This window comes from Hetaerina americana, unplaced genomic scaffold (assembly GCF_022747635.1).
Source record: "Hetaerina americana unplaced genomic scaffold, ioHetAmer1.1.p SCAF_2, whole genome shotgun sequence".
Taxonomy (NCBI): domain Eukaryota; kingdom Metazoa; phylum Arthropoda; class Insecta; order Odonata; family Calopterygidae; genus Hetaerina; species Hetaerina americana.
In genome coordinates this window covers 44332496-44350214 of record NW_027286763.1, presented here as the reverse complement: position 1 = coordinate 44350214, position 17719 = coordinate 44332496, and the positions used below count along the sequence as shown (strand labels likewise).

The 17719-nt window shown below is 39.9% G+C and overlaps 1 protein-coding gene across 2 annotated transcripts in view; it reads left to right on the top strand.

Annotated features, from left to right (window-relative positions):
- Positions 1-2038: 2038 nt before the first annotated feature.
- LOC139687978 (lateral signaling target protein 2 homolog) overlaps positions 2039-17719 on the top strand; it is a 70779-nt gene continuing 55098 nt past the window's right edge. For both annotated transcript variants that reach the window (XM_071585362.1, XM_071585361.1), the window contains exon 1: positions 2039-2209. In XM_071585362.1, the coding sequence (XP_071441463.1) occupies positions 2174-2209 (36 nt within the window). In that variant the 5' untranslated portion in view covers positions 2039-2173. The remainder of the gene's footprint in view (positions 2210-17719) is intronic.

The window sequence follows — 17719 nt, the reverse complement described above, 5'->3', positions numbered from 1 at the left end:
ATTCGAAAAACTATCCAGGTGTCGTATAATTGCTCCTTCGGCATATTTAAGGCTCCTTAGCCAAAATTTAGTTATAGAGACATAACTAAATTTTGTTCCTAGTCCAACAAAAAAATTATTGATTCAATAAACCGCTATTGAATGAGGTACCATTTAATTTTCAAGAGGCAAATACTGACTAACAGTCGATGTGCGGTCAAAGAAATCATGTATTCCCAGCCAAACTTTCAGTTTTCAAGTTTTATGCTAATGATTTCATGTTTTGAGTCACTTTGAAAGTAAAAATTCAATGTCATTTTTGATATAAGTACTTTAAAAAATTTCTAAATTAAATTATTAAAGTGAGAATTTCGAAGAAAGATTCTTAGTTCTTTTTAAGGCACTTCACACTAGAAATATGCGCGGAGCAAGAAATAGGATGAAAAAGATGAAATATTTATCGTGAAAGATGAAATGGTTCCAAGGGACGCTGAAATTAACATCCCAAACTGAAACCTAACGCTAATCCACTTGCCTGTATGACTGCGTTCCCATAGGGTTATTATTCCATTTTTTCTCTAAGTACAGATCTGATCTAAGTGCCTAGAAAATATTGGTAGATAACTTAATAATTGTTCACTGAGCTGGTTCGTAGCGAAGTCCCACCGGACAAACGAATGCCAGCATCAAAATTTTCCCCCGCATGACATTCGAATGCAGGTCAAGTATTAGAGAAAAACCCAGCCTCTCTCGGGGATGGAATCGTGCTCCCTGCATCGGATCCTAAAGCCTTATTCTATTCATTAAAGACGTGCTCAAAATGCGCTCCTCTTCAACGAAATATTCATCTCGTAGTTGAAGACTATATCTTAACTATATGCATTTCATTGTCTTTTACAAAAAAGGTAACTAATGGAATGCGAAATAAGTAGATATAAATTTTATTTCTAAGTATTAATATAAGCTTTTAAATCCTTAAATCATAACCCTTAAATCCATCCCATTAAATCCTTAAAAGATTATTAACCTTTACATTTAAAGAAATCAGCAAACTCTAACCCGGTCTCAGGAATTTATGGGAAACTTATTGATAGATAAATAATAGGGAGAGCAATTGAAAATAATCGTTTATAATTATTAAATCTCTCTAATCTAATCTATGGCTAAAGACGAAGATAGAAACCCATCTCTGAGTGTCTTTTTAAATGCTCTCACATTACCAGAACTACCATATGTGAAGAATAGAATGGCAAATTCGTTATTTCACTCTATTACAAGATCATAAGACGTTTTTCTTCAGTTTCGCCTAAATATTTATGATGCTGTGACCGATATGACTTTACAGAATCCACTGGGAAAATTTTGGTACGCGCGGAAAAAAGATAAAGAGCTTCCCACCAAATTTCTTCGTGCAATTTCAAAGGCCACATTAATACAGACGTGACGCAATAATTTTTATTGTTAAACACAAACTTTGTTTTTTGGCGATTTTTTAGTATTTGCTACAAAATTGGCTTTCAACAATTCCATCGGAACCCCATGCGAACATTTTAAAAACCAACTCTCCTTATTACCACGAATGTGGATCCCACCAATTTTTCTCTAGTTATTTGTGGACCATTTTATTCTAAAGAGATCATTTAAAAAATAGTTTTATCAACTTGGATATGTCTACTGAGAGACTCACCTTAAATAGTCAGTCTTCCCTGAAGAGCTCCTCCTTCAAGACTGTTGCTTCAATGCTCTCCGTTGCTGTACTCCCGTTGCACGGCGTAACTCGCTGGAACTTTATATGCAGCTTCACCCATCCCGCCTACACTTTTGGCTTTATTTTTTTCGACTTGCGCACCTTTGTTGGCTACTTCATCCCCTCATCACAGAATCTGGTTTCATCAATTCCCTGGGGGATACCAACGCATGCGCCTTTGATTTTCCCTCTCTTCGTTGCTCAGCGGGCGTCAGTTGTTTTAACTTTCCTTCTTGTCGCAAGGTAAGGCGCTAGCATCGCATGTTTCACAGATTTTCGTGCGCAAGTGTTTTGCTGGGTTCAGAAGCAAGTTAGTCTCGTACTTCAGTGCAAACTCAGTGTTGATGCTTTGAATTTGAAGAATGAAATTTGCAATAATTATTAGGCTGTGTGATCGTTTACAATTTAATTCATATTCAATTTGTTCGACGTGAGGTGTTGGCCAAGATGGAATCGTTCAGGAAATGGTTCTACAAACCTAAGGTATTGTGAACATGGTGGTCGTCATCCCTAGTTTATAACAAATAAGGCTGTTGTTTATTATTCACCATTTCAAACTTATGTAACGAGGGAAATATTTGTCATAATACGCGTGTATATTCTTGGATGTTTTATCGACGGTCTAATATATTACGTATAACTTTGTTTTTATTTTCACATTCGTAATATTTGTATGAAATAGCCTAGCCTTGATCATGTACGTTCTAGGTAGTTTATGACGTGAATGTTTTAAATGATGATTGCCATTCTTTATTCTGATAATTATTGTTGGGAATAATTTTTCCCTGCACTAATCTGTTTGTGTAATGAGTCAATAACATCCAAACTTTTTAATGTTTCCATCGTTTTAGTCGACGATCAGAAAAATTTTATTTAACTTAATCACGTATTACGTGAAATTGTGTATTGCCTTCTAAATATGTAATCGTATGCAATTAGACTTATTGTCGTAGTCTTCGTATCTACTTATTAAAATTCAGGTAATATTAGTCTCGTGTATTATTATGGTTGCCTGTCACTTGGTTATATTTGTATCAGTCCATACAGATAGATTTGTCCAATAATGTTTCAATAGTATTGGCTAAAAATTGTAATAGCATATATTTACATATTTGTACGAATCAAACACGAGTTTGCCCGACATTTGCCCTTATCCTGTTTCTCGTTTAAATACCACTGTCAGATTTACACTGAAGTACCATGTATGCGTAACTTTTTTTATTCCCGATTCTATCTACTTGGTTCATATTCCCTATTGGAATCCTTTGATTGTACGCTGGCATGGAGATTGAATTGAACTACTCATACAGAGGCTACATATTCCAGATTGTTCGTTTTTACTAATTTTTGTTTTCCCAATGTTGATATTTATGATAAATCTGTATGTTGTCTAAGTGTGTGAATCTTGGAATACTTCATTACTTCCTCTTTACCCAGTGTCATCGATTATATTTGGTAATTCAGTGTTATGGCCCGGTAAGTACTAGATTACCTTCTGCGGAAACTCAGTCTCAGCGGAAGTCAGTTTTCCCAATTGTTTAAAATCCAGGGATGCAATGCGACGTTTCGATTCGCGCTGTCCCAATCGAACATTTCTTGTTAACGTGGCTGGTGGTCTGTAAGAGACATCTTTTAAATACGACTCTTCCCAGTTTTCTCTGAAGGAAACCTTGCCCCGTATCACTATCTAGAGCGATCGAAGACTTTCCCCTATCTTGACACACATTTAGTATTCTTTTGGTTCAGGTAACTGCGGAAGTCGCGAACTGTCTCGTCTGAAATACTTTCTTCGCAGTGCAGATCAATGGTTACTTTAGCCCAGAGAAAATGAGAAATCTGACCTGAGCGATACACCTTTTATTTACATGATTTTATAATTAAAATTTCCTCAGGCGTATCTGCCATGAATTCCATTAATACATAGGATAGTGGCCTCCAGATTATGAGATATTGTTGTTGATGATATCGTGTTTGTGAAATTTCATTTTACTCTGTGCCTAGTGCGTGTTCCATTATTGACCATTTTTTGCATATTTTTCTGCTTAATCTGAAGTACGGCGCTTATTGATTGCAATACTGGAATTTTCAATGTATGTTGGGAAGCGAGTATTTCTTTGTGACGACAGTTCGTATCAAATTTGGCTACATAATTCAAGATTTAAATCCTCATAACCCTCCATTAATTTACTTAACACTTCTTTGGGAAAATTTGTGCACGATTTTAAAAAACCACCCTTGTTTAATATTTGGGTGATCACCTACTATTTAAATGACTATTTTAATCGCAGGAACAATTGTATTGATTACATTTAGGGTGCCAAAACTTTTTTGTTTAAAAATTTGATTTCTTATCGCTTAAAATTAAATCACTGGATCGCAGTATCGTATGCAAATTGCCAGTGTGCCGTGTTGCATTCGCTTCGTCGCGTATTGCACGGATTGGTACAAAAATGTAAATTTCTTTCGTATGACTTCCACCCAAATGAGAAAGGCTGAACCGTCTCTTGAACGAGAAATCCTTTCAGCTTTGTATTCTGAAAATTACATAATATGCTTTCTCTTTTCTTGCAATGTAATCAACCCAAAACAAGTTTTTTTTTATTTCCTCCCGCAGAAAGTTTAGCATCTTCGTGGTTCGCTCGACTACGAATTTTTGAATCTAGCCGAGTTGCTTCGGTTGGAGACATAATTTTTGGCCTTTGAATCTCCTGTAATCAAGTAGAAGAATTAGGATTATGGAACGGCGGCCCGCGACCGTCCACCTACCACCACCGTCTCAACCAGAGGCCTCCTTCCCCCCCCCCTCCCTCGACAGCACTAAGCATGTCGGACAGACGTTCCACTTTCTATTCCGCTGTGTGACGTCACGAGTCTCTGTTTATACTCTCCTGCATCGGTCGGCCTCGACTGCTTTCGCGATTCCAAGACATTTTGACGGTAGTAATTGGAAGGCCCAAGAAATCTTTAGGAAGTGTTGATCTCTTGAAATCTCTCCCATCTCCTCGATTTCATTCCCCGTGATCATCCGAATTGTTTTTCTGTTTGCCTCGACCACAATTCGTCTTCCGTTGGATTTATATTTTTATTTCTCCCCTTATTGTCGTTGTACATCGTGGGTCACGCCCGAAATTGTTTTCAATCTCCTTCCTGTTGATCTAATCGTCGGCTTCATAGTGGAATTTATATAGACTACACCTCACAGGAAATACGCGTAAAGAATTACAGGAAGTCGCGTGCTCACTCGTCCTTAGTTTCATCTTCCTCGGAAATGAAGTTGGCTACATCATCATGCCTTCTTCTTGCACAGCACAACGGGAACCCATAAAACTTGGTTAATTTTGAGTTTTCTTCCCTTCCTTGACCGGAGTAGTGAGGGAAGGGCTGCGATTTCGTCTCGTTACGTTCTTCCGTCATCCCCAAGTACGGGACCATACTAGTGAGATTTGAAACCAGGTTGGATAAGTCGAGTCCCCCCCCCCCCCAACCGATGGCTTTTTATGGATTGTCTGAGGAGAAGTGGGCGACTGAAGCGTGCGTGCGCTTGATATTGTCCACGCGTAGTCCCGAAGGCTAAGTGTCACGGGGAGAGCTTTTCCCCATCAATTCACAGCCGGGTACGTCATCCATCGCCTTGGCGATTGCCGAGCAGTGTTCCGGGGTCGCGGGAGAGAAGTGATATTCTCTCAAGAGACGGAGAAAGATAATGGGCAAGTGTTTCATGGAGCTTATTCCTGTTTTCTTTATCTCCACACTAAAGATCTTCCCCTTCAGCCCGCCGCAATCGTCGCTGGAGCAAATAAGTCACGAGTTGCTCAAAAAACGCCCGCAATTTCAAGAAGAGAGCCTCCCGCCCGACCCTTCTCTTTGTTCACTTTCATTTCGGCCGTCCGCCCATTTATGATCATCCCGCGCGTACATATTCATGTCAATTGCGGGCATCGAACGAAATCGTTTCCCAGCTTTAGTATTCGTCGTGAGATCGATTCTCATTACCGTAGTGTGTGAAAATGATATTTTTTATGAAATAATACTGAATTTCCACTGGAGAATCATTCATTTCTACCGACGATTCGAAGTCACCTGATGTTGATGAAGTTATTTCAGACAGTATTCCATTTGCACCGTATCATGCCCGATTCTTGGGGTATTCACATTTTTTTGTTGGGACTAGCATTGGTGGTTCATTTATTGTCCACTCGGCTCAACATTTTTCGTTTATCACTCTAGTGTAGCAATTTCATTTTATTAATGCACCGTCTTTATTGATATCCCCGCACCCCGCATGACTTATCGGATGTGCACAGAAGGGTCAAGCGAGCTCACCGTAGGATTCGCTTACAGCAAACTCGCAGGCACTTGAATGCTAGTCTCCCCGACTCCGCCTTCTCTTGCCTCGGTTTGAGTTGATGATTTGTTGTCTTCCTCCTCGTTCTTCAAAATGTTTGCGCGGTGTCGTGTGTGTTCGCCGTAGGAGGATCGAATAATTGGTTCGACAGGCGCCGGGGTGGGAAAGATCGCTGTCCCGTCGTCAAGACCTATTTTGTCTCGAGCCACCCCAGAGGACGGAAACCCGAACGACCTCTTCGAATCTTGCGAACCGGAAAAGCCGTCGCGTGGCTTTCTCGAGCCGTCACAATCGCTCCCGGGTACAGGTGCGACGTTAAACGCGGCGAGTTAAGCTAAGGTGACCTGTGAGAGAGCGTTGGCTATGCTGGGTTTGGGTGCTTAGCACAAGCAAAAACTCGTGCTTTACACTATAAAACAACCTACCATGTGGTGCTAATGAAGGGCATTTGCCGTTTCGAAGTCGGCAAAGGCGCTCCTTTCCTTGTGATGCAGTCATTTTTCATCTGAGAGGTTTCTCATGAGTATTGACGTTCCGAAATATAGGGGCTGGTGAAAGTTGCAGCAGATTATATGGGCCGTTATTACCTTTATACAGTGGGTGTTACCGACTGCTGTTCTTCAGTAATAAACGACTCGATAGTAGTAGTATAAACCACATCAGGCGATAGTGTTTTCAATTTTTCGCTGAAAAAGAAGCCCGTTTTTATTCAAAATTAAAGATGGTCGATTGTCGCCCTAGCTATTTTTAGCGTAAATAGTTGCTTAATTGCCCCTATTCATTGAACTGGTTCTTGTTTATACTTGCCTCTTTAATTCGGAATATTACTAATTTGCACCTTATCGTCCAATTTTTCCATCTCATTTAGCGTTAAATGGCGAACTTGTGGTATAAGGTTTGTTCATTTTCATTCCCACCGCCCTGGAGAAAATTTGTTTTATTGCTAATTTTTATTTTAGTTAACAGACAAGTTAAAACCCTTGAATAAGCACCTGAACCGTGAATTACTTCAATAGTAAAGGATCCTTTCGTCGTACTTGACAAAATTTTGTAATTTTTAAGGAAGCAACTTATGGTAATCCACAACATTGACATGATTGTTTATTTAATAGTTCTTTCAAATTCTATCTCATGATCTTTTAGCGTTTACAAAGTGGAGATTGGTATCGTACACTTCCTCATTTTTGCTCATTTTTATACTGGTTTTAGTTGCTGTATTGGCCTGAATTCTTGGTTTCAATAAAGGAACATTCTATTTAAAGCTTGTTTTATGCGTCGACATTCCTTTGGTATCTCGGCATACTTTTTCTTTACCTTAAAAAGTTCTTAAATCCTTATAAGTCTCACTCAATGATTCGCGGTCGTCATTAGACTATCAGAAATCAACGCTCATTGGTGAAACATCAATAAAAAATTGAAATTTTATGATTGTCGTGGAACTTCTATTTGGGTTCACCACCTGATCAATAACCGTAATTATGGTTCTTAATTTTTTGTCGCCTTATATGTGGGGTAAAGAAAATATTGATGAGATTTTATTCATCTCTCAGCATTCGTAAAGCTGCCCAACTAATGAATTCATTGATTTTACTAATGGACATTATCGGAAGAGGTATTCTGCATCGTGCTCAGAAAATTATTCCAAGGTTTTTCGAAGAGAGAGCCCATCCATCGCGCGAATCTATCCAGAGGCGGGAGGAGACATCTGTCCCCGAGTCCCGATGTTTTGCCTGAAGAGAGTGAAAGGCTACGCACCATTTCCCATTCTCTCTGGACCATTATTGTATTTACGACGCACAAAACTTTTGAAATATCTGCTGTTGTGCTGGTTTGCGTATTCGTGCATGACTCGGTAGTGTGACTTCGGTATCGAAAACACTGGTTACAATTTACTTTGTTCCAGCCATAACTACGTATGCCATGCAAATGTTTTGCCGTTGTTCGTATCGTAGAGGGAAGCCCCTTGTCCAAGCGAGTCTCATGAAAATATTTTTGGTGTATCCTCAGTATATATTCATAAACAAAAAAATGTATGGCAGAATCACGACGCCAAACTTTGAAGTCCGTTCATTCCTAGTGCACGGAAGTGTTCACCCGAGTCGCTGCGTCAAGTTTAAGCACCCCCATCAGTGCCCCTCGTCTTTCTGTACATTTAGACATGGCCATACTCTCCCTCTCAACCATTGAGACTTGACTCAAGCCTGATTCCGCAAGGTACAAAGCCAAAATATTTCTCAATTTTCTGTTAACCAAGAATTCATTCGGTCTCTTTTGCAATGAAACTCGAAAGATGGAGACCGCTGCGCAAAATATTATGTTTTGCTGTAAAAGTTATTCTGATTTACTGAAAAGTTTCTCCTAGCAAGCAATACGCGTGTGCTGACAGCATTAATTCCCTTTTTGAAAACTTTTCAGTATGGTTTCATTTGGAATCAAGCTCCTCCACACGTCTTGCGTATTCAAAGAAAATATACCTCAACATTCAATATTGTACTCACTATTATTTGGAATTACTACAACTTGTAAATTGTATTTTTGAGAATTTTTTATTGCTCATTTTATGATGGGCCGTCAATGCGGTTGGCAATTAATAAATCATTTTTACCGACAGAATATATTATCATCATGGTGAAAACGTTATACTTGACTCACACGACGCTCTGAGAAACTTAATGTTTGTCCGCAGTGCCTCTGCGCACAATGAACGAGACAAACTGGTTGATAAAGAGTCTCGATACGACGGTCGAGGACGGAAGAGGAGGTTAAAGTTGTTCCAAAATGTATCGCGTGGCTAATGGACGCTCCCTAATGCCAATATGGGAGGTGTAGTACACCGCCATGGCGAAATATTCCCTCATAGGGGCTCACTTGGCCGCGAGAGGTGGGGTGGGAGTGGTGTTGTAGATCGGGTGTGTGCGGCGGCGGCTTGGAGGGTCTGCGGGGGGCGGGGGGGAGATTGCGCGTTTGTCCTTGCATGTCTTGCCCTTGCGTGCAAAGGTGAGGGGGGAGCAAGGGAGACGGAGGGAGGAGGGGTGAAGGGACAGATCCAGGAAGAGGAGAGGTGTGGGGCGAAGGTGCGCGGGTGGGAGCGGCGCCCCGAACGCTATCAAGAGTTCGTCCTTTATTGGGAGAGAGGGAATTTGGGCGGAAAGCACAGGTGAAGTGGCCGACAATGTACTCGGAAACGTTGACAAATGTGGCAAAATAATATCCTTTGTGCTGTTTAATGTCAATAGTAAAGAGACCCTCAATCTAGCAAATATGGTTCTCTCGTCGATATTCATCAGTAAATTGGTGAATGATTGAATCCGCCCCCTCGAACCGTATAAGTCTGTCAGGGCTTTAACCCCCTTTGAAAATTGCCATATTGTTTTGCTTTTCTACAGGAGTACATGGATGAGGGGTCCCCTTGCAGACATTTTTTCGAATGTGTTGCGAGGTGCGAGTACATTTTTACATATTAGCGAATAATATTGTTTCAAGAACTTATGAATAAAAGCCCTTCAACTTCGAAGTTAAATGAAATGTACATGTATCAACACTAGTTGTAGTATCCAGTCATTTTTCAAAGGTAACCTCATTGTAGAGAAAATGTTGATGATGCATTGGTTGCATTTGGAGTGGGAGAAGGGTTTAAAAACTTCACATCCCCATTTCTGGTTCATTCTGATACAATTCTCTATATTATTTATTTATTTTAGTCATTTCAGTACCCTGCAAGCCACCGCCAGGGTGTGTGGCAGAGTATGAATACATACCAATAGTAATATTTACCCGAATATGACACTACCGCGGTCGGACAAGATTATTCTGATCCCTTATTGTCCGTGGAAAAAATGACATCTTCAATTAAAATTATAAAAATTTTTCCTTTAGATATTCCATTTTGCAGTCATGTTTTGTTTTTTGTCCTGTTTAACATCAGGATTTCGGCTTGATTGATTTTGGCGGTGGTAAGCCATAATAGCGATGAATATAGGCCACGGCTTGATGTGTATTAATAAAAAATATTCTGTCGTAACACGGAATAAGTGGAATGTGATGTCAGACGGCCTCGAAGTGAAATCTGGCATGCGCTTATTCGCGTAATTTGCCATTGAGATGTCCTCAGTATCTGACGGGATTGATGATATATCGTCATTGTTTTTCGTTAGACCCTTTGTTTGACGCCCGTGATGGCCAGTTCTTGGCCTTCCTCTGACTCCTCTGCCACTCTTGTCTCACTTTCCCTCTGGAGAGATAGATATTCCTCTTTTCATTCGTCTTATATAATGTACGTGACCGCCAGGGTCAATCCATACTCTCAGGGTGTCACCAGAAAAGGATTCGTTTTTCCCTTCTTATGTGCGTGGGTAAGAGTTAGTCTCCGGTGTATATTTCGTCCAATTCGCCAAACTTTTCTCCGTCAATTTCATTTTCCTCGCCTTCTTCTCCCATTCAAAAAGTAACTCGGACAACGCGACAATCTCTGTCGAACTACAACCCAAGGAAACTCTCCATTTTTTTTAAGGTAGACAGAATTGGGAAACCAAGGAAATCGAAAGAGTAATAACACCTTAAAGGAAATTTTCCGTTTCGTGTCGGTCGGTATACGCCGAAAGTGTGGCGTTTTTGGTCATTAAATTTGTCGGTCGCTCCGCCATGAAAGTGAAATGCTAAGAGCAGCCCCCGTGTCTTCCAAATGGTGCTTCGCTAGGGCCTACTGTTGTTGAGAGAGTGGGACCGGAGAAGACGATAATTAGCTGCGCTTTTCGCACAGCGCTGTTGTTTCCCCGAGCACCTCTCCTCCTCCGCTTCCACCCCGACCATGTTACCGTGAGCTGGTAGAGCACGGGAGCGAATATTTTGGCCCCCCGCATGCATATGGTAATGGTTGATCTTTAGTGTCCTCCGTCCATCCTAATCTTTGGTTTTCGTCCCGCTCCTTATCGTGAGCGCTGTCACGTAGGGCTGTTCCTGTAGAAACTTCAAAATTCTTCGAAATGTTTTAATAGTATTTATCAAGCGCTGTGTAGCCCCCAGGATGTGGAAACTGATGGCAGTTTGTGTGTGAAGATTCCGACTATTTGGGGGAAAATTCAAAGCATGGAAGATCGTTTGAATTCTCGTATTTTGCTCAATTTCTTTTGCACGTTATAGTTTTACTGAAATGCAGCGGGATGTTGAAGGCTATGCTAGAAGGAAGACATTGGGGGACGCGGGGTAAAGGAAGTAAGAGTGTAGCAGTAAATTTTCATGACACCATGAAGGGAGGTTGGGTAACGAAGGAAGACGGGCAGAGTAAGGGCTGAGAAAGAACAAGTTTTTATGATTCATAGATAATAATCAGCTGAGAATATTCAAAACCAGCCTTTAATTTGTGAAAAATCATGGATAAGTGCTCTGATATTTATCCCTAATTATAAATCGTCTTTACTTTCACTGTATAAGTATGAAACTAAGAATAATTTTTATAAAATGTTTTTAATGTTGCCAGATAAAGAAACCCTACCTTCATGTAACGTTCAAAGTTGAATGAGACTATTGTTCGTTTCCTTATTGTAGTTTTAATTTTTAGCGATTACCATTATTAATTGAGTTTTTATTATTCATGTATAATTTGGTACAGTGTAGGGATTCCTGTAGTAATGCAATGTAGATGGCAAACAAGCATTGCAAGTGATTAATAAGGGGTGTGAAAAAACTATTTAAGTTCAGGAAAACTGATGAATTACCTGAATATCCCAATGTTAAGATTTTCTAGTGACCCGTTTCCTCTTTTTGTTCGCATTTTCCTTCCTCCGGGCCGGCTTCAATGCCTTCCCCCTTTTCTTCTAGTAAGTTCGATAAAAAGACTCGCGTCACTCAGATTTTGGAGCACGTGAGGGGTTGGAAGTTGGCAAAGATGTATACGAGTCAAAACGGTATATTTTTTGTAATTTTGTGAGAATATTTCAGTGCGCATACTTTCACAGTTTCCAAATTAAGAATCACCCTATAGTTTTGCAGTTATCCGTGCTGTGGACATTTTCCTGCAGACAGAGAACTCAACAGCGTGTGCTTGTTTGAGGAGTTACCATTCTATTCTCGATTTCATTTGCTGCAACGCTTTCATGGTGCGAATGCTTTTTCGTATTTATTTTATCTTTCGAACTACTGAAATCATAATCGAGAGTAATTCTTGAATTTAAACTCTAAATGAGTAAGGAATCAGCTTAAGGAATGCTTAAGGAATCAGCCTCACGATACAAATAATACTGCATTTGTTGTCTCCAGCCAGGAAGGTATAAAATATAAAATCATTCTTAAATTGCTACTTGTCATCCAGACTTCTCCTTCTCGATCAGTTCGATTTATTTTCTATATGTCAAAAGTATGGATGTCTGCTTCATTAGCATGTGACCTTCGGACTTGAGAGAGGTCACGAACCTCGGAAGGTCTCGACTGAGACACTGAACGTTTGTTTTTCTTCTTTCTAGATAAGACAAGAAAATTTTAATTTACCTATTAGGACTCTTAATCTTCATCTGTTCGGGATCCGATAAAACCAGGAATAGGTCGTGGTACATGACTTCACTAACGGGAAAGGGAGGAAGGAACATGTAAGGAATTTCGATAGTTCCTACTCTGAAAATTAAATGATGACACCCGAGAGTTTGGAATCCTACCGCGAGTTTTTACTCGCAAATTGACTGCTGGACTTTTAGTAGAAGTCTTTATTTATAAAATAATTTTTCGTGATCAATGCTAAACCATTAAAATAGCTGCTGTGCAATACGTAAAAGGGCGTGCCAGCACTTTCCAGCAAAAAAAAATCCAGCGTTTATTAAAACGCTCTTTTGCATAGTAGCAACTGCTATCAGCTCAGAAGTCAACTGCAAACCTTATGTAACATGCTTGATTCGCACGTCGGAAATATTGAGACTAAGTGTGGTTTGTCGAAAATTCACATCGTTCAAATGACCAATAATTCAATTTTGCAACAATGAGGATATTTGAAATTGACGATAGAAATTAACTTTCAAATATTTTTATATTTTTTAATATATTATCGTAATATACTCATTCATCTATGTGTTAAATATGTAATTAAAACTGAGTTGAAACTTCAATATGTTGATTATGACTGATTAATCATTATAGTTATTAGTGTTGTTCTCTGTTTGTAGCAAAACCTTAAACTTAAATTCTTTCAACGTAAAAGAATATTTTTAGCAGTGAAACACACATTTTAACTGTTTGTTGGGTACAGATAGTGGATTAGGCTGCTAGTACAACTCTGAATTAAAAAGAAGTTCTTTCACGTCGTTTTGTCATCCTTTTTCCCCACTCATGTCACACCCCAATTCTGTTTTGACCTTCCTTCTTCGTTTGCTTCTTTCCACGCCATTATATTTCCTCACTGTCAACATCTGGTTAATTTTAAATAAGTCTTTCATAAGATATCTGTGAAAGACAGTATTCTACTACCAACTGAATTCATGACCCGTGTTAAGGCTTGTCTGAACGCTTTACTCGTAGTATTTTTGGAAAATATCTGTGACAGTAGTGATAATAACATTGTCTAACCGATTTCTCTTCGCCGTTTACATTCGACTTCAAAATTCTCATATTTGAATACTTTACTTATCCTTTTTTGAAATATTTTATGCACTTAATATAGGTATTGATATTTTAATTTCCCATTGATTCCCAGTGTTTTAATGCATAGTTCTAATGTTTGTAAGTCTATATTACAGACTGACAGTCCGTAAACTAGATTAAAAAACCGATGTGATTTTTTTTAATATGGAAATTTCTTTAACAATGTGGCGTTGGGATGGGAAGCTTTCGCGACAAAGGGCAGCAAGCACTTACCCGATATACTCTTAATAATAATCACAGTAATAAACACGAAATTCGGTACTTGCGGGTGAGATTATGTCGTATCAATTTGCTAACCCCAAAGTTAATTAAAATTGCCATTTGTGGGCCGTATTGGCTTATGAACTTTGAACATTTCGGGTAGTTAATTTCCCTGCGACTTCTGGGGATTACCGCATTGCTCTGTTATTTAGTAATTACACCGTTTGTATAAATGCTGCGGTTTTTCAAAGGCCTTACCCTGATTCCAGGCTGGAATACTTATTTCTGTTGCCCGAACGCTTTACCCACTAGACCAACACGCCATGCTATAAATAGTATATACTTTTGAAGCGCCGATAGAGAAATATTTTTTCCTCGGCACAATCTGTTTCCGTTAGATTAGAGAACAACTATGGACTTATAAAATGCTTCAACTTGTTTTGATTTTGAAGTCGATGACTTTAAGTATGCTTAAACATAGCGGTGTAAGGATGATGAAAATCCGTCTTTAAGCAATCCATTTATAATGGATACATTAGAATAAAATATTTTTGACACTTAACAAAATGCTATAATTATTTTAGACGAAACTTTTTTTTTAACTTTATGGTATCGGACTACTTCGTGGAAGGGTATTTATGCAAAGTACAGGAAGAGGCACTTTTCCATAGAACTTTTATTATTGGTTCAATGCGCTTCGTCGTAATACGGCGAACCGCGTTATACGTGTAACAATATGCATTGTGTGGAAAGTTCGTTGTTAATTCCTCTGTTATGGGAGAAAAACCCTTTTGTAATGATAGTTTTACGTACGTCATCTCTGATAAATAATTCTGATGCATCAAAGTGCTGTTGTGCAGGAAAAGTATTCTTCCAAATTGATCGGTGTAATCCGCATATAGTAGCGAAAAACCTATGCCTGGGTTCATTGCACTTGAGTGCGATTATCAAGTGGCATTCAGATCGTGAAACCCTTCGCGTCGGATCGTCGGTTGGATTAGCGGACGTGGTCGATTCGTCGTTTCCGTAAGTGAAGGCGTTTGTGCGCCGCCACCTCCCCCCCTCCCCCTGGAAATCTCCCGACGCCCACCCACCGTGGCGCGCATCTCGCCCACCTCGTCCACGCCCCCTCGTCTTCCACCCAATTCCCACTCGGCGGGCGTTCTCTCGCGAGGATTTTTTTTTGGCCACGTTGGTCAATATTGATTCTTTGTCTAACATTCTGACCTCATCCTTTCAGAAACTCCATCAATGCCCAATCTTTCCCCAAAGGAAATGCAAAGGTTAAGGGAAACAAGACTTCATTACCTTGTATCATCAAATTGCTTTCAGATTCCTAACTTCTTAAAAATGAAATGAATCCAAGTGACAACCAACCCCTAACACAAAAGCCTGTTCAGAAAAGGCGTCTCCAGGGACGTGGGATTTAAACGAGTCCTAGGGAATTTCAAGTTTCACCCCTAGTATGTCTTGCTGAACGTTGTCCTGATATCTCACTGAATTCATCTCGAGCGATGAACTCATGCCTTCGCTATGTTTAAAACCGGGAAGAGAAAATCCTGACGGATTTCTTTTTGACGGGAGAATATTTAATTGCCGATTGTGTCTGGGATTTCTCGCGATTTCTACGTCCGTGGGGTGTCCAGCGAAGTCAGGATGAGACGGCAGAGAGATCTGACACCTTTTAAAACTACGGGCGTCTATTCTGAGCGTCTCGCGTGGACATGATGTTGATATGATATTATGATAAGTCCTAATGGAATTAGGAAATGCAGTGGGATGTCCTCCTCGAGTGTAGGATGAGGTTTAATGAAGGTACCCCTCGATAGTGCGGGGAGATAGCGGTCGAGGACGGGAGTTTAGGAGGACGTTTACTGCCAACACTCTGGTGTGTGCGCCCCCATGATTTGTTTGAAACCTCCCCAGAATTTTCCACTTGAGAGGATTAACCTAAAAAGGGAAAAGATGACCCAATTCTCGGACCCACTTCCCGTCTAATGTTAACATTCCAAGTGTAGGAGTAAAGCCAGTCAGCTCGGTAATTTTGTACTTTTCGACGGGCTATACGATCAGCTCACGGGTCGCCCATTGGACGCACGATATCTCATATTTCCTGTAAGGTTTTTCTTTGAAATCTTAAAAAATCTCGGGTCAATTAGACGCGTTTGGAGCGGCGAGGAATGCCTATGCCACTCGTGGGGAACGCTCTCTCAATGTTTGAATCAGGTCTGTTGCATTCGCGACGTAAGCGGAAGCCGGGAGTCCTTGGTGCATGGTTGTGCGCGGATGGAACAAGCGACTCTGGTTGCGCTTTCGCTGGAAAATTCGTGCGACGGACGAGGAAGGATCGCCACGCTCTCAAAACAATAAATTGTTCCGGAGGATTCGTCCTTTTTGTCCTTCTGGACATCGAGGTGCTCATTTTCCATTTAATTTCATCATTTATGACATTCTTGGGAGAAAGCGTTTATCCTCGTAAGCATGCAACTTCACAATGAACCATTCTTCAGCGACTCCCTGGGTTGAATTGCAGGGTAATGTAGATACAGGTGCTTGTCTCTGTCGTGACACTGTTATTTCGGTGTTACGTCAGAGGTGGAGAGCATTTAAAATTTAACAGAGACGAAAACCATTATCATTTTCCATTTAATAAAGATTTATTTCCGACTAGTTTCGATGTACTACATCATTTTCGAGTTAAGCTCTCACTGTACAGAGTCCAATATATGTATCGACTCTCTACAGTGAAAGACTCACTTGAAAACGATGTCGTACGTCAAAACTTATCGGACTGGAAAATTGCAATAGTTTTTGTCTCTGTTACTATGGAACAGGTCCAGCACATCACACCTGAATCTATAATTTATGTATACAATTAAGTTTCAATATTAGTTTTGGCTCGTGAAACTGTTACTTTTTATTGTTTGTAAAAATTTAGAATGGAGTTAGTTGAGTTCTAAGTTGTTGTTAGCATTCAACGAAACTTGACTAACAACCCTTCAGTCCCGATGAGGTGGTAAGACGTAGGCGCACCAAGGGCGTATCTAAACCTTCTTAATTTTTAGTTGCCACGAAAGTATCTACTTTTTGTTATTAAATTAGGGACGTAGTTCATAGGAGTGTGTATTTTGAAAAAGAGCTCAAATCATGAAACAAATCAATTATATGTGTACGTTACTGAAGTTACTAATATTGTATAAGAGAAGGGGTCCCCCAATCCCACGGACTAATGATATTAAACGTAAGTGTCGAACCCCGTTACATCATTTCCTGGTTTGTAGCTTGGTAACTTCACGGGGATTTTATCGGGAGCAAGAGGAAAATAACCTTTCCCTTTATTTATTCTGCGATTCCTAATTCCTCACGTTACCTAATGAGGAAGCGTTTTAATTTTTTCGGCGAGCATTTTATTGCCTCCCTTAATGCAAATATCCGTAATTTCTTATCGCAATCCTATTAAATATTGTTTAGGTGTTGACCTATCTAAGTCTGTTAAACTGCTTCAATATACCTAATTTTTTTCCAATCCCTAATCTGCTTCATACTCACTGAAGGACGGAAAGCCTTCTTAGATTATTCAATCGTGAGAAATTCAAGGCTATTTATTTTTACATGGAACTTGGGAGGTCTCTGCGTCGACGTCCTCTGCACGAATCTATCGTAATGTCAGCACACGTCATAGGTTTGTTCATTTTTCTCGTAGTTCCGGAATGATTTAGCTGATACATTTTTGGTATTTCGTTCAATGGAATTTTCAAAGAATTGTCTCCATGAAATAGGAAAATTTTTCACATCGAATCCGGGACGCCAAGTCCCATTTTTTT